The sequence below is a fragment of the Lepidochelys kempii genome, chromosome 10, assembly GCF_965140265.1.
Source record: "Lepidochelys kempii isolate rLepKem1 chromosome 10, rLepKem1.hap2, whole genome shotgun sequence".
NCBI classification, from domain to species: domain Eukaryota; kingdom Metazoa; phylum Chordata; order Testudines; family Cheloniidae; genus Lepidochelys; species Lepidochelys kempii.
The window spans coordinates 33619740-33645446 of record NC_133265.1 but is presented as its reverse complement, the minus strand read 5'-3'; the positions used below and the strand labels follow the sequence as shown (position 1 = coordinate 33645446).

At 44.9% G+C, this 25707-nt stretch overlaps 1 protein-coding gene across 2 annotated transcripts in view; it reads left to right on the top strand.

The window, feature by feature from the left end:
• Positions 1 to 25707, top strand: part of ADCY9 (adenylate cyclase 9) — a 196374-nt gene that overhangs the window by 146317 nt on the left and 24350 nt on the right. For both annotated transcript variants that reach the window (XM_073362784.1, XM_073362783.1), the window contains exon 6: positions 6350 to 6558. In XM_073362784.1, the coding sequence (XP_073218885.1) occupies positions 6350 to 6558 (209 nt within the window). The remainder of the gene's footprint in view (positions 1 to 6349; positions 6559 to 25707) is intronic.

The window sequence follows — 25707 nt, the reverse complement described above, 5'->3', positions numbered from 1 at the left end:
GGAAGATTAGACAAATCACCAGGGAGGAGTATAAAAATATTGCTTGGGCATGCAGGAATGAAATCAGGAAGGCCAAATCACACCTGGAGTTACAGCTAGCAAGAGATGTTAAGAGTAACAAGAAGGGTTTCTTCAGGTATGTTAGCAACAAGAAGAAAATCAAGGAAAGAGTGGGCCCCTTGCTGAATGAGGGAGGCAACCTAGTGACAGAAGATGTGGCAAAAGCTAATGTACTCAATGCTTTTTTTGCCTCTGTCTTCATGAACAAGGTCAGCTCCCAGACTGCTGCACTGGGCAGCACAGCATGGGGAGGAGGTGACCAGCCCTCTGTGAAGAAAGAAGTGGTTCGGGACTATTTAGAAAAGCTGGACGAGCACAAGTCCATGGGGCCGGATGCGCTGCATCCAAGAGTGCTAAAGGAGTTGGCAGATGTGATTGCAGAGCCATTAGCCATTATCTCTGAAAACTCATGACGATCAGGGGAGGTCCCGGATGACTGGAAAAAAGGCTAATGTAGTGCCCATCTTTAAACAAGGGAAGAAGGAGGATCCTGGAAACTACAGGCCAGTCAGCCTCACCTCAGTCCCTGGAAAAATCATGGAGCAGGTCCTCAAGGAATCAATTCCAAAGCACTTAGAGGAGAGGAAAGTGATCAGGAACAGTCAGCATGGATTCACCAAGGACAAGTCATGCCTGACTAATCTAATTGCCTTCTATGATGAGATAACTGGCTCTGTGGATGAGGGGAAAGCAGTGGACGTGTTATTCCTTGACTTTAGCAAAGCTTTTGACACGGTCTCCCACAGTATTTTTGCCAGCAAGTTAAAGAAGTATGGGCTGGATGAATGGAGTATAAGCTGGATAGAAAGCTGGCTAGATTGTCGTGCTCAACGGGTAGCGATCAATGGCTCGATGTCTAGTTGGCCGCCAGTATCAAGTGGAGTACCCCAAGGGTCGGTCCTCGGGCCGGTTTTGTTCAATATCTTCATTAATGATCTGGAGGATGGAGTGGATTGCACCCTCAGAAAGTTTGCAGATGACACTAAACTGGAAGGAGAGGTAGATGTGCTGGAGGGTAGGGATAGGATACAGAGGGCCCTAGACAAATTAGAGGATTGGGCCAAAAGAAATCTGATGAGGTTCAACAAGGACAAGTACAGAGTCCTGCACTTAGGACAGAAGAATCCCATGCACCGCTACAGACTAGGGACCAAATGGCTAGGCAGCAGTTCTGCAGAAAAGGACCTAGGGGTTACAGTGGACGAGAAGCTGGATATGAGTCAACAGTGTGCCCTTGTTGCCAAGAAGGCCAATTTTGGGATGTATATGTAGGGGCATTGCCAGCAGATCGAGGGACGTGATTGTTCCTCTCTATTCGACATTGATGAGGCCTCATCTGGAGTACTGTGTCCAGTTTTGGGCCCCACACTCCAATTTTTCCACATCCTTCTTATAAAGTGTCCAGCGGAGGGCAACAAAAATGATTAAGGGACTGGAACACATGAGTTATGAGGAGAGGCTGAGGGAACTGGGATTCTTTAGTCTGCAGAAGAGAAGAATGAGGGGGGATTTGATAGCTGCTTTCAACTACCTGAAAGGGGGTTCCAAAGAGGATGGATCTAGACTGTTCTCAGTGGTCGCAGATGGCAGAACGAGGAGTAATGGTCTCAAGTTGCAGTGGGGGAGGTTTAGGTTGGATATTAGGAAAAACTTTTCACTAGGAGGGTGGTGAAACACTGGAATGTGTTACCTAGGGAGGGGTGGAATCTCCTTCCTTAGAAGTTTTTAAGGTCAGGCTTGACAAAGCCCTGGCTGGGATGATTTAGTTGAGGATTGGTCCTGCTTTGAGCAGGGGGTTGGACTAATGACCTCCTGAGGTCCCTTCCTGATATTCTATGATTTAGATATAGAAAAGTGCTTTGATACTACAGTGATGTGTGCTATACAAAACTATAAGATTCATAACTATTTTAGGTCATATTTAAAAATGTTTTAGCTTTTTTTTTTTTTGCCTCTGAGGTTTGTACATTTGGTCTCAGAGTAACTAAGACCCCTGGTTTTACAGGAGGAAGACTAAAATAAAATGGAAAATTTTGTATCTTGATTATTTCATTTCTGGTGCTGTCCTCTGCCAGTTCTACTGCGCTGCTCTTCCAGCAATAACAGAAATAATTTATGCTTGTCCACTTGGTTCCTGGGCTTGGACACAATCTTCCAGAGCTGTATTGGAACACTTATGTCTTATTAGATACATGAAAACTCTTAATAGTGATGCCTTATATAATGTGGTGGAAAATTAACCACGTGTTGTGTTTGAAATCAGAATCGCCTGAGGATCCTTTATTCAAGTATACGTATACAGGGAGAGTCAGCCATAGCTGCTCTGCATCAGCAGAAAATACAGGAGTTTATATAGCTGAAAACCACAATTTGTTAAGCACACTTCCTTTAACAGCATTTTCCGTTATTAGACATATAGTGCAAGCTCTAACAGTAGCTTTCCTTATTTGGGATATAGAAAAACAAGCTTTTCCTGTTATTGACAGGTTGTTCTTTGCGGTTAACAGGTCTTTCCTAATTTCTAGTTGTGGGGTTACGTTTCTTAAGCTGTGCTGTTGTAACTGCCCCACAATGGAATTTTCCTCAGCCTCTCCTTATGCTTTTAAACACACAGTTAGCTTGACCAAAGGTTTTTAGGCCTACTTGGGAAGTTTAGACCTACTGGATTTTTCCTCCACAATAACTACACTAATCTATAAAGAGGCCATTCTAGAAATACCTGAAAAACCCCTCTGTGTTGGGGTGGATTAGAGGAGAAGTCTGTCCCAGAAAGGAAATCATCAGGTAATAATTTTTCTGTCATTGATCTCTCCTCCAGTCTGAGACATTTGACATGTAGTGAACAGTAAGGAAAAATGAAAAAGGAGGGAGAAATAAATATGGAGAGAAAAGTAAAGGACTCCCTCCTCTAAAATTAGTAGTAGTTTTCTATTTTGGGATCACTAGGGCTCCTTTTGAACTAAACATTATTTCCCTCACCAACCTGTCTTTTTCTGAAATTATAGCATATTGAAAGCATGCACCAAATATTCTACTAAAGTAGAAATTTGCAGCTTATTGCTATATTGGAATAGTGTGAAATGAAATATCGTTATCTATTTTAGAATGTAAATTGCTGATCACTTTCCGTAAAGGACTTCCCCTCTCTGAAAGCTTACTTTTACCTGTTCTATTATGGAGTTTAATCCACTGCTCATGCTCCTTTTCCTGTCACTGACTCCATGATCAATAATCCAGTTTCTCAAATCTAGACTCAGTCACCTCTAGAATGTTTAATTTAATTTGAAGATATTAATAAATTATGTAAACGTCTACCTTACTATCTAGCCAATATTCCTCAAATTTGTTGAATGAACAAGTATTTGCAAAGGTTTTGTGGAGCTTTGTGTATTTCCCTCTACAACTGTTTTATTCATTACGCCATATGTTTAAAAATATTAAGCTGTATGTATTGCTAGGGAAGTTCCGGCATATACATCACTTCACAGAATTTGAGAGCAGTATGTACCCTTGGGGGAAGCACAACAGGACATGAACAGCATTATCCAAGTCCACTGCCAAGATCTATACAGTGGATCTTACAGATACACTTCCTAAGTCTCAAAGAATTCCAAAAGGAGTCAAGTTAATTTATCTGCTTTGTGAGCTTTCCCTCATATCAGATACTACCATTCATTGATATTTATCTAGGAGCTAGCAGTCAACTCTGTTTGAAACTGGTTCAGAAATGTATGTTAGTTGTTTGCTAATGATGTGGAAAGCCTATGCTCCCTGTTCTAATTTCATTAATTAAAAAGCAGGTCACATTGCTCAGTGAAAAGAAATATCAAAAACTAGCAAAAATACCTGAAACCTGATGTCAAAACATAGTTAGTCATTAGGCTGCACAATTGGATTTGGTGACCCTATGGGACTAGTGAAGACCTTGAATCATTGCTAATTTTGAACTCTGATTTATATGATATGTGTATAAATTAGTAAGCATTAGAGTTTCTGGCAGTGCAAATTAGGCTTTATTCAAATGCTGCATGAACCTGAAAAAAATTTATTCAGGTTTGACCCACTGTTTTGTTTAATCTTCCCTCAAACACAGAAAAGAAGCCACCTTTGATTTTATGCCATTAATTTTAAATAATTTTTCATCCTGGCTTTTCTTACACACAGGCATTCGGTAAAGGATGACAAACTACCAAATATGGCAGGCAAACATTTCATTCTGTCTTTGTGGCACCTTAGTCCTGTACAGATTGAATAAGTGTTTGAGGATTTGACACCATTATGAACTAGTACACTGATGAAGAAGAATGAGCCTTGCATGTTTGTGAGTCAGTGCACATCTGGATACAGCCAACAATTTGTTCCTTCTTTTTCTGTTTCCAGCAGTAAGATATTTGCTATGGAAGCTGCTTCTTGTGATCCAGAATCTAAACTGACTTTAATGGGGACAAGAACTATAAACTCTACTCAGTTTGCTGTTTACCTCAACAGCGCACCTAAACGTTAGTTTTGAGAATTAAGGCTGATAAAAGGAAAGATAAAGGAGTTCACACCTCTGAGTAATTATTTCAAACTGCATGCAGACTCTCACTGAAAAGGTTTTCTCTGTAATCATGATAGCCAGAAGTGGGTTGGTTTTTTTTTTTTTGCCGGGGAGGCCAAATAAATCCATCAAGAAGGTTGGATAGAGCCCCTTGGGTCCTGGGATTGATACTCTTGCTCCAACAGCACTCTCCAAGTGATTGATTTGAGAATTAGATTGTGCATTATGCATATGCATATGGGTTGAGAATTAGATTGTGCATAGCAGTAAGTGATTTTCTATCTTTTTATCCCCTCTTGAGTTCTTGAGAACGTTTTTACCTAGTCTTTACATGCTTTTTGTGTAATTGTGACGTTCCCCTCTGGTGTTATCCGGACCAGTGATCTGCTAGGTCACTCCAGTCCTTGACTCTGGGAGCCAGCCTTACCCTGCTCTGCTGTGAGAACCCCCACTCCTGGGCTGTTAAAGCACAGCCTCTGGCATGTAAGCTGCTCCTTGGATTGTGCAACCAAATGACACTAGCCAATATCTTCAGTCCCAGACACAACCTTAGGAACCTCTGTCTTGCAGTGTCCAGTTATGCCAGCTGGATGCTGCACACTTATATGAGTTTGTCAATTTAACAAAGAAATTGATATGTACCAGGCTTGTTATCCCAAGGGGAGCCTTTGACACACTTCAAACCAAATGCGCTGCTTCAGGTAGAATAAACAAACAGGTTTATTAACTATAAAGATAGATTTTAGGTGATTATAAGTCAAAGCATAACAAGCTGGATTTGGTCAAATGAAATAAAAGCAAAATGCATTATAAGCTGATCTTAATACTTTCAATGCCTTTACAAACTTAGATGCGTCGCACCACAGGCTGGCTAGTTGTCCTTCAGCCAGGCTCTCCCCTTTGATCAGCGCTTCAGTCGCTTGGTGTGATGTCTGTAGATGTAGGTGGAAGAGAGAGAGAGCATGCCAAATGTCATTCCCTTTTATTGTGTCCTTTCCTTCCTCTCGGCTTGGCTTTGCCCCCCTCCCTTCAGAGTCAGGTGAGCATTACCTCATCACAGTTTCAAACTGACCAAAGTAAGGGTGGTGACTCCCTTGAGAGTCTAACAGATTCTTTTGTTGCTGCCTAGGCCAGCGTCCTTTGTTCCTGTGAGGCTGGGCTGGGTTTGTCCCATACCTGCCCTGATGAGGTGTGAACTGCCTCTCTGCTCTTGGAGAGTTTTTGCCTGGGCTTATTTTAAGCCGAGGACACATTTTCAGCCTCATAACTACATACATGAAATTATAACCTATAACATTGCTATAACAATAATGCTCCGTGCATCGTGAGCCTTCCAAAGATACCCGACATGACAAACTTTGCATTGGATACCACACAGTCATTTTACAAGGATGAACATGGGAGTGCTGGTTGTTCCCCTGAGGTACAGTGTCACAGTAATCTTTCCATATTATTAGCATTCTGAAAACGTTCTTTGAGCCCATTAAAAATATGACTGTGAACAAGGGTGCAAATTTTGATGATTTTTTTGTGTGATCTGAACTCATCCACCAGGAACTGGACTGAGATTACCAATTCCTTTCACAGTGGTCATCCAGTATTTATGTTGAGGTGCTGAGCTGGCAAAGTGCTATGTATTCTTTCCCTTTGTTTTCAGACATGTTTCTGGTGTGTAGTACAATGTAATCAGAATAGAAAACCTTATTCATGTTTTCTTCCACTTCCTCTCACCCCCCATATTCCAAACAGGTAATAAAGAATGCTCCTGTGAAGACGTTTGCCAGTGCTACCTTCAGTTCACTCCTGGATGTGTTCCTGTCCACAACAGTCTTCCTTATACTCTCTATCACCTGTTTCCTGAAACATGGGATGGCCTTGTCCCCTCCCCCACCTGCAGCAGTTGTGGTGTTCATCATTGCCATCCTGCTAGAGGTGCTGTCTCTTATCGTCTCAATTAGGTAAATAAAGTGAATCAGAGTACGGGAAATGGCTGGGGTCGCAACCCCCAAGAACTAAAATGGTGGCTGGCTTGAAAACGTTAGTTTTAAAACAGCTTCAGGAACTTGCTCTCCCAGTCTGTGGGGTTTGAGGAACAAGGTGGGGAGGGGTGTGGAGAAGAAAGATACTGTTTTGCCTACAACTCAGCAATAAAATAATTTGAGGTATTTTTTTAATTAAAAATAGAATGTTGTACATACTGAATCTTTCACTGCCTGCTGTAGTGCATTATGATTTACCAGGATTTACCATATTGGATCAAATAATTGATCTGCCAAGTCTGGTATCCTGCCTCCAACAGTGGTCTGTACTTGATGCTTGAGGGAGAAGTTAAACTCTTTCTTGATACCCACTCCAAAAGTCATGCTGCACCATGGAAGTGAAGAACAGAATATGACAGGGATGGAGCAATTATTTAAATATGGAGACTCTTATTACACTAACTGACACACACAGCGACATAGAATGTAATCTCCTAAAGATGTGTAGTGGTCAAAGTGTTGTTGGTCTCTCAAGGTCTTCTCCTTAAAAGTCGATAGATTTTTTCAGTTACTTGTATGTGTCTGACAGGTTATAGCATCCAGAGGCTTTAGGACAGCATCTTTCCCATAGTGCTGCTTTCTCCAGCATGCAGTGAAGACTTAGAAGAGCCTCTTTATATAAAGCTCCTGACCCTCCTGTTATGAGCATGCCATGTTAAAAGCAATTAGTCACTAGGTCTCTCCTCCCTACTCTTTCAGTGGGAAAGCCTGCTCTGCACCACACCCAGAGTCTCACTGTGAACTAGGGACAGACTTCCCAGGGCCTGCTTCCTGCATTTTTCTGAAAGAAAAGTTGAGTACTTTAGGAGAACAAGGGAGCCCTGATCCTTGCTCCTTTTGCTTCAGCCTTGGTCCCCTAACAACCATTGAAGATAATAAGTGAATTTTTTCTAAAAGCATGGACTTTTCTGCCCCCAGGCTCCTTCCTATTCCCCATGGCTGTGTACTCAGTTATGCTGCCCTGATATGTACTTTGCATATTAAGAAAATACTAAATTCATTATGCTGAAATGCTTCTGATGTGTTTCTTAAAAAGATCTAGCTATTGGTTTAATTAAACAATACAAACAATAGAAGATTTCAGCTTGGAAATGGAATCTGCCTCCCTTGACCAGCCCCTTCGTTCAATCCTGCAGCTGACTGAGAACCAAACTGTCCTTTGGTGCAACTTAGAGTAGGTAGAAGCCTCTTTTGAGCCTTTGTAAGACCAACATCAATCCTGCAGTACCTGGTAATCTGCCACAGCTTGTATAAAGTCCTGTGGACTTCAGAAGGTGCAGGAAGCAAACATGAGAGGGGGATCAAGAATCAAAATATGGAACCTGGTGGAGCAGAAAGGCTGGGCAAAAAGGAGTGGTGACTTCAAGAGGCTGGCTTGGGAGACAGGAACCAGTTCCTATTTCTTACATTCACAGTGCCCTGTCAAACTTAGGAACTCCACCAAGGATGCTGCTCCCTGCCTTAGGAACTCCACCAAGGATGCTGCCCCCTGCCCCTCTGTGAATGTCATAGACATTTAAAAAACATAACAAAACAGAAACCCTAAAGAAATTCTCACGCAAAAAAGGCATTAATCTTGTGGCAAGATTGTGCATGTAAAAAAGGTAGTGTGGGGCTAATTATGCCCTCATTGACATCTGTGAAAACCCGTTGGGTTTGCATAGGTGTAACAGCATTGGCTTGTAATTGTAAATCAGCAAACAATTCTGTTGATGATGCAGAAGAATAGAATACAATCCACATTCTTAGTTATATTAGCTTTGCTGGTCCTACAAGAGTAAAAATCAGTAAACATGTATTTGTCACTAAAATAAATGTATACAAATTATGAATACCTACAAGAAAGACATCTGTTGAGTAAGAAGATGCAAGCTTTTACACAGTCATTTTGCAGAGTTAGAAATGCATTTTAAGAATACAGTGCCTAGCACAGCAGAACCCTGGTTCTTACCTGGGGACTTTCGCAAAATAAATAATATTGTTTTTAAATAACCCTACACAAATATTGTATCTGGCAAGAAACCATCATTTGAAACTCAGGAAGTTCAGCATTAAGATCTAACTTGGAAGAAACTCAAATGCAAGATTTGTTAATTAAGGCACCCAAACAATCTTAACTCCATGCTGTAGAGAGGCCAGTTTCCAAACTTTCTTTTTTCCTTCCAAGCCTGTTTTGTAAGATATGTGAATTTTGCATTAAGGTTTTAAGAAGTCTGATATCTAAAGCTGCAGACATGTTACATGTGGAGAAAATATTAGGCTAATACAGATTGTGGGTACAGTGTCAAAAATATTCATCACATGACCTTTTGTTTATTATTTGTTTTGTTCTAATTTTTTCAACACTGAATGTGATTCTTCATCACCACACTAATCTATGCTATTTTCATGCAAGTGCTATAAATTAATGATCTGAGCGTGTATGCTTTATATGTAGACACACATATTCTGAGTTTAGTGATATTCTGGAATTGGTGATGTATGAAATATTAAGGAGAGAGGGGATGATTGCATTCAGTATGCTATTTGTGTAATCAGGAATCGCAATTGGATCGTGCACGACTGCAACAATGACTGGAGACATAATAGACCTGCTGTGCTATTAAAAGAAAAGCAGTCTAGTTTTTGTGGTCACTAATGAGGTGAATTTATGTGGACAAATAATGGTGTTATTCTCTCTGAGAATTGCTATTGGGACAAAATTAAATGTTGGATGCCTTGATTGTGCATTTCCATATTATTAAATTATTGGGTTTTTTTTAAGTTTAACCTTAACTCTGAATGTCTTGGGTTTCTAAAAGGGGTTGTTGTTTTTTACATCTACAACATACCTTTAATTTTTTGTTTTGTTTTTGTTTACCCTAAGTTACTGACATAGACTGTTAAATGATGTAGGGGCTTTTGAAAATTTTATTCTATGTCCCATTTTCAAAAGTGATTAAGACACCTACAAGCCTACAGTTAATTGAAAGTCAATGGTACTTAGGTTCCTAAGTGTCTAAATATCTTTTGAAAATAGGACTTGGGCTCCTGAGTCACTTTGGCGCTTTTGAAAAATTTACCCCAGCTCTCAAACTTAACTCTAGCTTGGAAAAGAGTTTGTCTAGGTAATCTCTTACATTTGAAAAGGTATCCAGTAAGCAAGCATCCAACCTTGAGATGCATATCTTATGAAGTTCCATCTTTAGAAATCATTGCTGTCTTAGATTTGCAATAAATAATGCACTGGCAATACAAAATGCTACCATTTATCCCATCTATGCTAATAAGCATTCACAGAATATTTATCAAGTATCAAGAAACGTAATTTCTGTACAACTGCTATTTCTTTATATAAAGTAATAACCACAACAGATAGCTCACTTTTGTAAATAATTAGTAGATTGTTATGCTTCTAGTTTCTTACTCCAGATATCTTCAGCAAAGTATCTTAGTGTATAGTTCTAATTTTTTATCAAGTCCAGTAATCAAGAGTATTCAGTGCAGCTTTTGTGATCCAAGGCCTAGTCTAGCTGGAATGAAGAGGGGTTGAATGGTGTTGAACAATATGTGCCTATTAAGCTACAAAAAATTAATACTTTCAAGACTTACTGGAACGTTCATGCTAAAGGAGCATCATGTGGAAGGGAAAGGAAATCCCTAAAACACGTAACCTTTTTTTTTTAACATCGGCATTTATTATAGTCCCGTCCAATAATAACTTGTTTGAATCTCTGTAAGTGAAACTTGCAGTTACTATGGAAATTGGTGCTATAAGAATTAAATAAATAAGTAAATAGATTTTTTTGGTATGAAACGTCTATTTATAAGTGGACAGGAAGTGTCATTTTCAGCTGCATAAATGCAATGCAAAGAATGTCCTCCCCTCTCTCTGAAATACGGCTGCTTCAGCCTCCCGGTGCAGTGTAATGAAACTTGGAGTCTGATATTTTATTTTATAAAATGTAATGTGTCTTAGAAAATGGACATGGGGCAGCTACAGCTTTGTAAGCATGAAGTTTCATTTCAACACAATGCTTGCATACAAGTGAAATTGTAGTCACTTTCCTTAGGGGTTGTGGAACTATTGCACAAGAATACTGTTCGTAGAATTCAGCCCATTATGCCTGGGAACTTTCATTATCTAGGTATTTTTGGCAACCTATTCTTGTTCTGAATTAAAGATCAGTATGAATGAGATTGCTGGAGAGAATGCTATATCTGTGACATCCTTATTAACTGGAGTTTCCAGAGGCAACGAGCTGTGGAGCACCTCAACCCCCATTTAAGTCGGTGTGAATTGGGGGTGCATGAAAATCAGACTTGTGAGGAGAGAGAGTTTCTGTTTGTTTCGGTTTGGGTTTTTGTGGGGGTGAGTGCAGTACCCTTCTAAGCTATATACATATTTTAGTGTTAAAAAGTGACAACACATGCAACCTTAGCAGAAAGAAGCAGAAAAATAGTTGTCTTTTGGTTGGCTCTACAAAGTGCTGTGTTTTGTCTGCCTGCTGCCAGAATCTCCTCCTTCATCTTACCTCAGTAATAAAGCAAGAGGTATTGATCATGCACTTAACTGTGTCAAGATAATATAGCTTATAAGGTGGATTTTAAAAAAAATATTCTACTTATTTGAATTGGCTATATGCAAAATGTTTTCTCTGGAGCTAGAGATGAGTGAGCCAGCTCTATTTGCATTATGACTTGTGCAGTACACCGGTGCAAAAGGTGCATTATCTCTGCCTTATTTACATATTTCCTTGATTTTTCGTACTTTAGTCAGGATCCCAGCTATGGGGTGTCGGTCAAATCCAGGGCCTGGGTTGCAGGGGATGTGGTCCAAGTTCAATTTAGAGGGTTAAGGCTAAAAGCAGGAGTCAGAATTTAAGTCCACCCAGGTACTCAACAACCGAAATGAGACTAAATAATTACAGCCCACAGGAGACTGGAATATTATGTGCCACTGGCTGAGAATAGGAGGGACTGAGGTGCACCAGTTCCCAAGGTCCCTGCAATGGCAGGGAAATGATTGAGATAGACACAGATAATCCTGGCAAGTTATCCACACCCACACATTACAGAAGAAGGCACAAAAACAAAAAAACCTAAGGTTACTGCTAGTCTGACCCAAGGGAAAATTCCTTCCTAGCCACACATGTAGTGATCAGTTAGACCCTGAGCATATGTGCAAGAACCAGCCAGCTAAGCACCTGAGAGAGAGAATTCTTGGTGCCATCTCAGATCCTTAGCCCACTCCCCATACCCCACCTCCCAGTGTCCCATCTCTACCTGTGATCATCTCCTGATCCTTCAGAGGAAGGAGATTTAGAAAAAAAAAAAACCTCCCAGAATACATGGGATAGACAGGAATCCCTTGTTGACCCCTACCAGTGGCAAGTTGAAAACCCTGAATTATGAAGTTTAGGAATACAGGACATTCACCAGAAGTGAGCCCCAGGACCACTGAGCCCTGCCCCTACCATCACAAGCAACCCTGCCATACAATCACAACTCCTGTTGGGAGGTTGTTCCAGAACCTGGCTCCTCTGGTGGTTGGAAAACTTCTAGTTTCCAGCCTGAATTTGTTCATGGCCAGTTTATATCCATTTGTTCTTGTGGTAAAGTGTCCTTAAGCTTAAATAGCTGTTCACCCTCCCTGGTATTTATCCCTCTAATGTATTTACAGAGAGCAATCATATCCCCTCTGCGCCTTTTTTTTTTAAATGGGGTAAACAAGCCAAGCTCTTCTAGTCCCCTCTCATAAGATGGCCCCTCCATTCCCCTGATCATGCTTGTAGCTCTTCTCTGCACCTGTTCCAGTTGAAATTCATCATTCTAGGCACAGTGTCAAATGCTCTACTGAAGTCCTGCTGTATTTCCCATATCTAAAAAATCAGTTATTTTCTCAAAGAAGGAGATCATCTTAGACTGGCATGATCTACCTTTGGTAATCTTCTCTATTAATTTAATTATTCTTTCTTTCACGATTTGTTATAAAATCTTGCATACTACTGAGGTCAAATTAACAAGTCTGTAATTGCCCTGATCACTTTTCTCCCCCTTTTAAAAATATAAGTATGACGTTATCTATTGTCCAGCCATATGGTACTACTGCTGAATAGATAAAAATCCTTGCTACTGGATTAGTAATCTCATGTGCCAGTTCTTTCAATATTCTGGGGTGGAAGTTACCCAGTCCCCCTGATTTGAGCCCATTAATGACTTAAATTTTTCTTCCACCTCAGAGGTGGTATTTTCCATTTCTAGACACTCATTTCCATCAGCCATACTGCCTTCATGCACGTGTTCTTTATTATCATCATGATTGAAAACTGAGGCAAACTATTCATCTAGTTTTTGGGCTACAGCTAGATTACCTTTTATCTCCTTCCCATCCATGCTGCATAGCGGCCCAACCCTCATAATTCCTTATTCTCTTTTTATTTATATACCTAAAATCCTCTTTCTTATTGATTTTAATTTCTTTGTCAAGAACGAATTCAGCTGGACTTCTAACAATTCTCACTTTATTCCTACATTTTCTAACCTCCACAATATAGCTTGCTTTGCTGATCACCCCCTTTTCACTTTCCCAGGAGCTCTGCTTATTCCTAATAACCTTTTTCAGGTGATTATTCATCCAGCTGGGTCTGGAGCCTTTCCCTACCGGTTTCTTCCCCTTACTTGGGGTGCAAATTTCAGATAGTTTTTATATAGTTGATTTGACGAAATTCCAAGCCTTCTCTGTATTTAAGTCCTTGAGCTTTTCAGTTCAGATCACTGAATTAATTAATTCCCTTAATTTCCAAAATAACCTGCCCTTTTGAAATAAAAAAATAATAGTTGATGAGTTGGTTTTGATTATCCTTCCATTTAATTTAAACTGAATCAATTTATGATCACTTGATCCAAAGTTGTTTCCTATGACCAACTCTTCTGTGATGTCCTCACTACTTAATAAAAGCCAAGTCTAAAATTGCATCACTTTTTGTTGATTCAGAGATGATGTGGTTAAGAAAGCTGTTGTTTATCACAGCAGAAATAACTGGGCCCTACCAGTATTAATAGCATTTATTCTTCAAACCAATCCAAGCATTTATTCTCCATTCTATATCAGAGAAGTTCGTCTCCCATTATGATACAATTCCCAAAAGTATTTCTCTCTAATAATATTCAAGAGATTACTATCCATAACAGTCTATAACAGACCTCTAACACCATCCCAACAGAACCGTTTTTTTACAAACTTTCCCCGAAGTGATTTTGACTCAGGCAGAATATGTTTGTCCTTATTGTCACTTTGTATTTCTTTATAGGTTACTGCTTTGTTGATGTATGCTACCCCATCACTTTTACCTTTATTCTAATCTCCAGCACATGCCTTTTAATACCTGTATTCCAATCATGAATGCTATTCCACCATGCTTCTCTAATACCCATAATATCTGGTTTAACCTCTTGCACCAGTAGTTCCAGTTCCTCCATTTCATCGCCCAGACTCCTTGTATTTGGGTACAAGCATTTCAGTTTCCCTCAGCTCTTACCCAATTTTCTACCTTTTAGTGTTCTATTATCTCTTAATATATCTTCCTTTAGCTGATTTTCCTGCTCCTGTGTACTGAACCAAGCATGGCGATTGCATGAGTCTCTACCAATCTTCTCCCCTTATCACCTAGTTTAAAGCCCTTCTTATCAATCATGCCAGCCTTTATCCCATAAGATTAGTATCTCAGACCATCAGAAAGTCTTCTTTCTGTAAATGCTTCAGACAGTCTTCTTTCTGTAAATGCCACACAATGATTGATCATCCCAAAACCTTCCTCATAGCACCAATCCTTGAGCCATCTGTTGATCTTCACTATTTTGTCATGCCTTCAGTCTCCTTCTCTAGGGACCAGAAGTACTCAGCTGAAAATCACCTGAACTTCCACTTCTTTAAGTGTCTTACCCAGAAAAATGTAGTCATCTTTGGTCCATTCCAGGTGGAATGTAGCAGTGTCATTCATCCTGACATGCAGCACAACCACTGGATGTTTCCACTCTCCCATCAGGATCCTCTTCATCCTCACATTCACATCTCATATCCTTGCTCCTGACAGACAGCACACTCTTCTGTTCCCTGTATCTGGTCTGTTGACAGGCCATCAGTTCTTTTAATATGAAATCCCTGATCACATAGATCTGTCTCTTCATGGAGTTGTTATGAATCTGTCTTTTGATCTCTCTCTCAGTCCATAGCAGTGCCATGCCATAAAATCAGGTCAGTGTTGATGTTGATGAGCCACACTGGGTTGGAGCCAAGTGAGTCAGCGGAAGCAGGGTTGTTAGTGGAACAGAGGCAATGTGAGTTGTCAGGAGCGGTGAAGGGGAGCAGGAACTAAGGCAGGGTGAAGAGTTAGGAGCAAATCAAGGGACCAGGCCCAGGTATCAAGAGCAGGTCTGGGGTCAGAAAACAGGAGCAAGGCAGGGTATCAGGAGTGTGCTGCAGGGACTGTTTGCAGCAACAAGCCAGGAATCTGCCTAGTTGCAGAGACAGCCTCCAGATGTTTCCCATGAGTCTTAAATATTGTGCCTGGGCCAGTCACAGAAGGTGGTAGGCTCCTGCAGTCAGGACTTCTGTGGGTTGAACATCCAGTGGTGCCTGAACCTGTGGGGCTCATAGGATGCTGTTCCTCACTTTACCAGAGCTGTTGGCTGGTGATGTAGAACCAGGAGCAAGCGGATGGAGGTTCCAGGCCTACAGATCCTCACACCATCCCACTAAGTTACTGCTATGCCAAGTGGTTTTGGATTGAAGTGTAACAATTTGTTGTTGACCAGGAATTGGGACTACAACTGATTTTAAACTACTGACAAATACAGAAATGATTGTAACATTCCCCTGTTTCTCTTCTGTTTCCTCCATCAACCATTTGTTGAAATCCCTCATTTGAAATACAGTCTGTAGAAGCATCTTAAATGTTTAACACTTTGGTTCTGCTGCTGTGCCAGACACTGATACTGCATCATTTACCGATACTGCCCCCACAGCCATTAATTTACTGCATCTCCCACTGAAGTCTGGATTCAGTGCAGTGCTTCCTTTTACTGCTTGAAGGGAGGTGCTGCATCTAGCACAGCACAACTTCTTGGCAGCTACTGGACTGAAAAATAGGGTTAAATAAAATTAGCTTTGATACCAAAATATGGAATAGTACAATTGCGATAAATCCTATGCCAAAGGATCAATGTGAAGATGTAAATATTATTATCAAATGTAGAATTTTGCATTGTTCTGGAAGTCATGGTGGCTTTTTCAAATACTTTGCTTCAATAAAGCAGGGCTCTTCAAACTTTTTGGATTGCGCACCCTCAGGGCCAGCTCTAAGGAAGCAAAAAAAAAAAAAAAAAAAAGCTGCCGCCGGCGTGCCACCGAAGACGGATCAGGGAGAGCCAAGCTGCCGCCGGCGTGTTGCCGAAGACGGAGCGGGGAGAGCTGAGCTGCCGCCGGCGTGTCGCCGAAGACGGAGCGGGGAGAGCTGAGCTGCCGCCGGCGTGTCGCCGAAGACGGAGCGGGGAGAGCTGAGCTGCCGCCGGCGTGTCGCCGAAGACGGAGCGGGGAGAGCTGAGCTGCCGCCGGCGTGTCGCCGAAGACGGAGCGGGGAGAGCTGAGCTGCCGCCGGCGTGTCGCCGAAGACGGAGCGGGGAGAGCCGAGCTGCCGCCGGCGTGCCTCCGAAGACGGAGCAGGGAGAGCCGAGCTGCCGCCGGCGTGCTGCCGAAGACGGAGCGGGGAGAGCTGAGCTGCTGCCGGTGTGCTGCCGAAGACGGAGCAGGGAGAGCCGAGCTGCCGCCGGCGTGCTGGCGGTGCTCCTTCGGCGGCGCTGCTCCTGCCGTGCACCCCCAGGGATGGTCTTGCGCAACCCCTGGGGTGCACGCACCCCACTTTGGAGACCACTGCAAGAAAGGATCATCATGGGATCAGCTAATCAGGTTTGCTGATAGATTTATCGTAATGGTTGCCAGAAGACTAGCTGGGGTAAAATTTGACCGTCGTGTGGATGTCCAGCACAAGGCCCTCTGCATGGGGTATGTATGTAGGTTGGCATTGGGGTTTTTTCTTCGCTTTTTTTTGTTTTTTTTTTGGTGGGGGCGGATCAACTAGCTGACCTGCTAAACAGGGGTGTTTTTGCATACACTGCATGCCATAGAACTGGCCTCCATGCCAGCCTGTGTGAGTATAGGATGGAAGGTCACTTTGGAGGTAGGCTGGAGAGGAGTAGCAGATCTGCATTTATAGACATCCAGTGGCCCTACTGTCCCATGCAACTGGCAGACAACTAAAAAGTGACAAATGTTATAAGTTCTTGTATACAAATGCTAGAAGTCTGAATACTAAGATGGGAGGACTTGAGTGCCTGGTATTATAGGCATCACAATAACTTGGTGGAATGATGATAATCAATGGGATATGGTAATACCAGGGTACAAAATATATAGGAATGACAGAGTAGGTCATGCTGGTGGGGGAGTGGCACTATATGTGGAAGAAAGCATAGAGTCAAATATAGTTAAAATCTAAAATGAATCAAAATGTACCATAGAATCTCTATGGATAGAAATTCCATTCTTGAATAATAAGTGTATAACAGTAGGACTATACTACCAACTACCTGACCAGGAAGTTGATTGTAAAATGATGAGAGAGAGAGAGAGATTAGAGAATAGAAAACTCAATAATAACGGGGGATTTCAACTATCCCAGTATTGACTGGGTACATGTCACCTCAGGATGGGATGCTACGATAAAGTTTCTAGACACCATTAATGAATGCTTCTTGGAGCAGCTAGTCCTGGAACCCACAAGGGATGAGAGGCAATTCTTGATTTAGTGCTAAATGGAGCATAGAGTCTTGTCTAAGAGGTGAATATAGCTGAACCACTCAGTAATAGTGACCATAATGTAATTAATTTTAACATCCTTGTGGGAGGGAAAATACCAAAGAAGCCCAGCACAGTAGCATTTAACTTCAGAAAAAGAAACTACACAAAAATGAGGAAGCTAGTTAATCAGAATTTAAAGGTACAGTCACAAGAGTGAAATGTCTGCAAGCTGCATTAAAACTATTTAAAAACACCATAATAGAAGTTCAAACTGAATAGTCCCCAAATTTTTTTAAAAAAGTCACCTTGGGTAAACAGAGTAAAAGAAGTGATTAAGGCAAAAAGGCATCCTTTAAAAATTGGAAATCAAATCCTACTGAGGAAAATAGGAGCAGAAACTCTGGCAAGTCAAATGTAAAAGCATAATTAGGCAGGCCAAAAAAGAATTTTAAGAGCAACTAGCAAAAGACGACATAAAAACTAACATCAAAAACTTTTTAAGTATATCAGAAGCAGGAAATGTGCCAAACAATCAGTGGGATCACTAGATGATCGAGGTGCTACAGGAACACTCAAGGAAGAAAAGTCCATGGCGGAGAAGCTAAATGAATTCTTTGTATCAATCTTCACTGCAAAGGATGTTAGGGAGATTCCCACACCTGAACTATTCTTTTTTTATGACCGATCTGAGGAACTGTCCCAGATTGAGGTGTCAGTAGAGGAGGTTTTGGAACAAATTGATAGATTAAACAGTAATAAATCACCAGGACCAGATGGTATTTGTCCAAGAGTTCTGAAGGAAGTCAAATATGAAATTGCAGAACTACTAACTGATATGTAATTTATCACTTAAATAACCTTCTGTACCAGGTGACAGGAGGATAGCTAATTTAACACCAATTAGTAAGCCTAATTTAAGTACAAAACAAATTGGATGAAACTACAGTAAAGAACAGAATCATGAGACACCTAAATGAACACATTATTTATTTGGGAAGAGTCAACATGGCTTTTATAAAGGGAAATCATGCCTCACCAATCTATTAGAATTCTTTGAGGGGGTCAACAAACATGGACAAGGGTGATCCAGTGGATATAGTGTACTTGGACTTCAGAAAGCCTCTGACAAGGTCCCTCACCAAAGGCTCTTAAGCAAAGTAAGCAGTCTTGGGATACTGATCCTCTCATGGATCAGTAACTAGTTAAAGGACAGGAGACAAAGGGTAGGAATAAATGGTCAGTTCTTCTTCAAGTGATTGCTCATGTGTATTCCACAATAGGTGTGTGTGCTCGCCACGTGCACCAGTGCTGGAAGTTTTTCCCCTAGCATTACCTATGCGGGGGAGCACCTCCTGCGAACCCTGGAGTGGCCCCTGCCTGGCGCAGTATAAGGGGAGGTGTGTGCTCCCCCCACCCTCAGTTCCTTCTTGCCGCCAGTGAAGGTGCATCGGAACTACTCTGTTCCAGCTTTGCTCTAGCTTGTCCCCAGAACTGTTCATTCATTCGTTCAGCGTTAGTACCTGTAGTTAGCTGTTGAGTTAGTCAGTGAGCCCGGGCCAGGGCATGCCCTGCGCCCCGGAGTTTAAGTCGTGCAGCTCTTGTAGGCGTTTTGTGCCAAGAAGTGACCCACACGCAGACTGTTTGCGCTGTTTGGAAGAAACCTGTATCAGCGAAAGGTGCAAGATTTGCAAGTCTAAGCCTCAGACCAAAAGAGAAAGGGACATTAGGCTCCTGTCCATCCTGATGGAGTCGGCGCTGACCCCAGCTCCGGCACGCCACTCTGAACCGGTACCTGGCACTGCGGCGTCGATATGTGGCGACCCTCCGGTGCCATCGACCAGTTGCACTGCTCCCCATCCACAGGGCACCCCAAGAGGGCCAGGAAGACTCTTCACAGCGGCACCGAGGGAAGTCTTGGACAGAGGCTAGGCCCATATCGGGCAGTCCTCAATCCCCACTGGGCCCCAGGCCTCTGACTCACGTTGAGCGGAGTAGCCCGGCCCCTTCGGAACAGGCCTCTCCGGTTGTCCAGATACATTCTACGCCTGAAGCCCTCCAGGCGGCCTGGGACGTTATGTCCATGCTGGTGCCTGGAGCGCCACCAATGTCGGCCCCATGCTCCAGAGGCAAGCCACCACTGGGATCTCCACAGTCGCCTCCGTCCCGATACTGGTCTCGGTCAAGGGAACGTTCCTGATGCCGTTCACCGCCCAGCGACCGTTCAGGGCAGAGTCCATGTGGATTGCCCTTGATGCCTACCAGATTGTCTGGCTGAGTTCCGGCCAGCCGGGACTCTCAGTACCGCTTGTCCTCAAGGAGCAAATATCGACAGGACCGCGGCAGGCATCGCCAATGGTCCTCGTCTCGGAGGGGGTACCGCAGTCGGTCACAGCACGGTCATCGATGCCATTCCCGCTCGGACTCCCGCTCCAAGTCTTTACCAAGACATTGCAGCCCCAGGCGTCGATCGCCAGTGTCTCGCTGTCACGGGTCCACCTGTCGAGGCCGTTCGCGGAGCAGCTGTTACCATGGGTACCGGTCCTCCACATAGAGATCGCAGTCCCGTGGCCAACGTAGATCCTGGCGCCGCCGCTTCTCCCAGTCCAGAAACCGCAGCAGATCTTACGCCCGGCCTCCATTCGTAGCCATCCTTCAATGGGCCAGGCCAGCCAATCCGAACAGCCAGCCCCACCGGTGCCACAGCAGGTGCAGTGGCACCAAGCTTCGTGGCCGGCCCAATGGTACCGGTGGGCTCCGGCGCAGCCCCCGGTGGGAGCTCGCTCGGTGGCCGGAGCTTCGGAAGCACCGTCGGCCTCCCTCTCCAGACCCCCGAGAAAAGGGTCGGTGGGACATACGTCCTCGGCACCATGCCTGGAGTCCGATCAGGTGGTGGACCCTCCAGTGCCAGCCGATACTGAGAGCACCGCACTGGCCTCCTTGCCCCGCCCCCTCCACCCCACAGGAGGATTTCAGGGCCCATTAAGAACTCTTAAAGAGGATGGCAGTAAGCCTCCACCTCCAGGCAGAGCAGATGGAGGGGCTCTCAGCATCCCTGTTTAACGTACTGTCCCTGTCGGCACTGGGTAGAGTGGTCTTGCCTTTCCGTGAAGAGGTGGCTAAGATTTCAAATGCCCTGTGGCAAACACTGGCCTTGTTGGCCCCCATCTCTAAGAAGGCAGAATGTAAGTACTTTGTACCCACTAAGGGGCATGAGTACTTGTATACCTACCCAGCACCCAACTCCCTGGCGGTCGAGTCGGTCAACCACAGGGAATGGAAGGTCAGCCAGCCCTGACACCAAAGAACAAAGACTCTCGGAGACTGGACTCTTTCGGAAGGAAAATGTATTTGTTTTCGAGCTTCCAGTTACAAGTGGCAAACCATCAGGCTCTCCTGGGCCGGTATGAATTCAGTCTATGGGGCTCCCCACCCAAGTTTGAGGACTCCCTCCAGGAGCACGGTAGGAAGGAGTTCAAGGCGCAAGTGGAGGAAGGGGCAGCGGCCGCTAGGGCGTCCCTGCAGGCAGCCTCAGATGCTGTGGACACGGCCACACGATCCATGGCCTCCACGGTGTCCATGAGATGGGTGTCATGGCTCCTGCTCTCTGGGCTGTCCAGCGGGGCACAGTCTTCTATGCAGGATCTCCCGATTGACAGGAAAGCTCTGTTTGCAGCAGATACAAGCCTGCATGGCATGAAGGACTCCTGCACGACCTTCCAGACTCTGGGCCTCTGTGTCCTGAACCACTACATGGTGAACCACTACATTCTGCATGGTTTCCCTGGCCTCCATCATCCGTTCCCTGGATCCCGGGCATTGGTACGCTGCCCTCCATCTACAGGACGCGTACTTCCACATCCACATATTCGAGGGGCACAGGCGCTTCCTCCGTTTCCTGGTGGAACAGAATCACTGCCAATTCACAGTCCTCCCGTTTGGTCTGTCCACTGCCCCCAGGATGTTTACTAAATGCAGGTCGGTGGTAGCGGCCTACCTCAGAGGGCGAGGGGTCCAGATATTTCCCTATCTGGATGATTGGCTTGTCAAGGGCACCTCCTGGTCACAGATGAGGGATCACGTGGCGCTCCTCCTGTCCATGTGCACTGCCTTGGGCCTGTTGGTAAACAACACCAAGTCCATGTTAGTCCCGGTCCAACGCATAGAGTTTATCGGCACGTTCCTGGATTCAGCATCATCCGGGGCCTCTCTCCTGCCAGACAAATTCAAGACCCTGAAGGGTCTCATCAACTCAGTCACAAGGTTCCCGGTGACAACAGCCAGGGTTTGCCTGCAGCTCTTGGGTCCCATGTTGGCGTGCATGTACGTGGTCCGTCACGCCAGACTCAGGATGAGGCCCCTCCAGCTCTTGATCTCGAAGTTCTCCCAGGCACGGACAGGATGGACAAGGTCCTCACCATGCTGGACTCTGTGATCACCACCGCACGGTGGTGGTCCACCTGAAACAAGATACTCCAAGGGGTCCCGTTCAGGGACAGGCCTCCGTTGTTGGAGTTGGTGTCCGATGCGTCAGCCCTGGGTTGGGAGGCCCATGTGCGGAACTTTCAGACCCAAGGCCTGTGATTGGCTCAAGACCTGACCCTGCATATAAATGTCAAGGAGCTCAGGGCCGTGCGACTGGTGTGTATGGCCTTCCGCTTACAGGTGGAGGACAAGGTAGTCAGGGTCCTCACGGACAACACAGCCTCGATGTTCTATATCAACAGGCAAGGCGGGGCCTGATCCTCTGCCACGAAGCCCTCAAGCTATGGGACTTCTGTATAGCCCACGACATCCACCTGAAGGCCTTTCACCTACCGGGCTCCTGGAACAAGAGGGCGGATCGCTTGAGCAGGGATTTTTCCTCACAACACGAGTGGTCCCTCCACCCAGAAGTGGCCCACCGGCTCTTCAAAAGGTGGGGAACTCCTCAGGTGGACCTATTCGTGACTCAGCAGGACTGGTGATGCCCCTGGTTCTGCTCCAGTAGGGGCCTGGGAGGGGCGCTATCTCCAATGCCTTTATCCTGTCCTGGTCAGGCCGGTTTCTGTACGCCTTTCCCCCATTCCCTCTAATCAGCAGGGTCCTGGAGAAGATAAAGCCAGACAAGGCCCGGGTCCTCCTGATTGCCCCAGCATGGCCCAGGCAGCATTGGTACGGCACCCTCACGGGCCTGGCGGTAGCTCCGCTGTGGCCGTTGCCACTCTGCCCGGACCTGCTCTCTCAGGACCCGGGCCACCTTCTCCATCCCAACCTAGCAGCTCTTCACCTCAAGGTGTAGCTGCTCAGTGGTTAGGTGGAGAGGAAAGAACGTGCTCAGAACAGGTTCAGCACGTCCTCCTCGAAAGTAGACGGCTCTCCACTCGCCGCACTGATTTGGCAAAGTGGTCCCGGTTTTCTAGGTGGGCAGTGTCCCCCTGTGGCCGCCCCGATCCAGCTTATCCTTGATTATCTCCTCCACCTGAGGGCCCAGGGCCTGGCGCCCTCGTCAGTCAAGGTGCACCTGGCCATCATATCGGCCTTCCATCTGCCAGTGCAAGGGCACACGGTATTTTCCCATGCTATGACTGGCCAGTTCCTTAAGGGTTTGGACCGTCTTTTTCCATATTGTAGACCCCTGGTCCCGCAGTGAGACCTAAACCTGGTGTTGGCTCATCTCATGGGGCCCCTGTTTGAACCACTGACCATGTGCTCCTGGTCTCACCTCTCATGGAAGGTGGCCTTCCTGGTTGCAATCACGTTGGCTAGGCGAGTCTCGGAGCTCAGGGCCCTGACCTCTGAGCCGCCATACACGGTCTTTCATAAGGACAAGGTCCACCTCCGCCCACACCCTGCGTTTCTCCCGAAGGTGGTCTCTCCCTACCACATGGGTCAGGACATTTTTCTACCGGTCCTCTGCCCCAAGCCTCATGCATCCAGTGTGGAGCGCCGTCTCCACACATTCGATGTGCAGCGAGTTCTGGCTTTTTACCTCAAGCGGACCAAGCCGTTCAGAAAGTCCTTGCAACAGTTTGTCGCCTCGGCTAAGTGTGCGAGGGGCCAGCCGATTTCCACTCAGCAGCTTTCCAATTGGATCACTTGGTACATCCATTCCTGTTATGGGCTGGTGGGTGTCCGTCCCCCCCCGCCACCCATCGTGAGGGCACACTCGATTCGAGCACAGGCCTCGTCGGCTGCCTTCGTGGCCCACATCCCCATCCAGATATTTGTAGGGCCGCCACGTGGTCTTCGGTTCACACGTTCACCTCGCATTATGTGATCATCCCCCAAACCAGGGATGACACTGGGTTCAGCAGGGCGGTACTCCATCCTGAGAACTTGTGAACTCCTATCCACCTCCAACAGATATAGCTTGGAATCACCTATTGTGGAATACACATGAGCAATCACTCGAAGACGAAAAGACAGTTACCTTTTCCATAACTGGTGTTCTTCGAGATGTGTTGCTCATGTCTATTCCACATCCCACCCTCCTTCCCCTCTGTCGGAGTTGTCAGGCAAGAAGGAACTGAGTGTGGGGAGAAAGCACAGCTCCCCTTATACCGCGCCAGGCAGGCGCCACTCCAGGGGTTGCAGGGGGCACTCCCCTCCTACGGGTACTGCTAGGGGAAAAACTTCCGGCACCGGTGCACGTGGTAAGCACGCACATCTATTGTGGAATAGACATGAGCAACACATCTCGAAGAACACCAGTTATGGAAAAGGTAACTGTCTTTTTAAAACGGAAAATGTTAAATAGCTGTGTCCCACAGGGATCTGTATTGGGACCAGTGCTGTTCAGCAAGTCATAAATTATCTGGAAAAAGGGTAAACAGTGAGATAGCAAGGTTTGCAGGCGATACAAAATTATTCAAGATAGTTATGTTCAAAGCAGCCTCTGGAGAATTATAAGGGGATCTCACAAAACTGGGTGACTGGGCAACAAAATGTCTTACAAAATTCAATGTTGATAAATGTAAAGTAATGCACATTGGAAAATATATTCCCTATTATATATGTAAAATGATGGGGTGTAAATTAGCTGTTACCACTCAAGAAAGAGATCTAGGAGTCACTGGATAGTTCTCTGAAAATTATCTGCTCAGTGTGCAGGAACAGTGAAAAAACACTGACCAATTGTTAGGAACCATTAGGAAAGGGATAGATAATAAGACAGAACATATCAAAATTCCACTACATAAATCCGTGGTACGCTCACACCTTGAATACTGCATACAGTTCCAGTCACCGAATCTCATAAAAGATGCTTCAGAATTGGGAAAAGATCAGAGAAGGGCAACAAAAAGTATTAGGGTATGGAACAGCTTCCACATGAGGAGAGATTTTTAAAAGAAACGACTGAGGAGGGGAATATGATAGATAGGGCCCAACTAAATTCATGGTTCATTCTGGTCAATTTCATGGTCGTAGGATTTTAAAAATCATAAATTTCATCATTTCAGCTATTTAAATCTGAAATTTCATGGTATTGTAATTGTAGGAGTTCTGACCCAAAAAGGAGCTGTGGGGGGTCCCAAGGTTATTGTAGGGGGGCTTGCGATACTGCTACCCTTACTTCTGTGCTGTTGCTGGTGATGGCGCTGACTTCAGAGTTGGACAGCTGGAGAACAGCGGATGCTGGCCGGGAGCCCAGCTCTGAAGGCAGAGCTGCCGCCAGCAGCAGCGCAGAAGTAAGGATGGCCTGGTATGGTATTGCCACCCTTACTTCTGCACTGCTGCCTGCAGAGCTGGGCCCTCAGTCAGCAGCCACCACTCTGGCCACACCACTCTGAAGGCAGCAATGCAGAAGTAAGAGTGGCATGGTACATTATTGCCACCTTTATTTCTGTGCTGCTGCTGGCAGGGTGCTGCCTTCAGAGCTGGGCACCTGGCCAACAGTTGTCGCTTTCCAGCCGCCCAGTTCTGGAGGCAGCGCAGAAGTAAGGGTGACAGTACCACAACCTCCTAAAATAACCTTGTGACCACCCCCGCTGCAACTACCTTTTGGGTTAGGACCCCCAATTTGAGAAACACTGGTCTCCCCTGTGAAGTCTGTATAGGGTAAAAGCACACAAAAGACCAAATTTCACAGTCCATGATGCATTTGGCTGTGAATTTCGTAGGGCCCTAATAATAGAGCTCTGTAAAATCATGAATGATGTGGAGAAAGTGCATAAGGAAGTGTTATTTACCCCTTCACATAACACAATAAGCAGGAGTCACCCAATAAAATCAATAGGCAGCAGGTTTAAAAC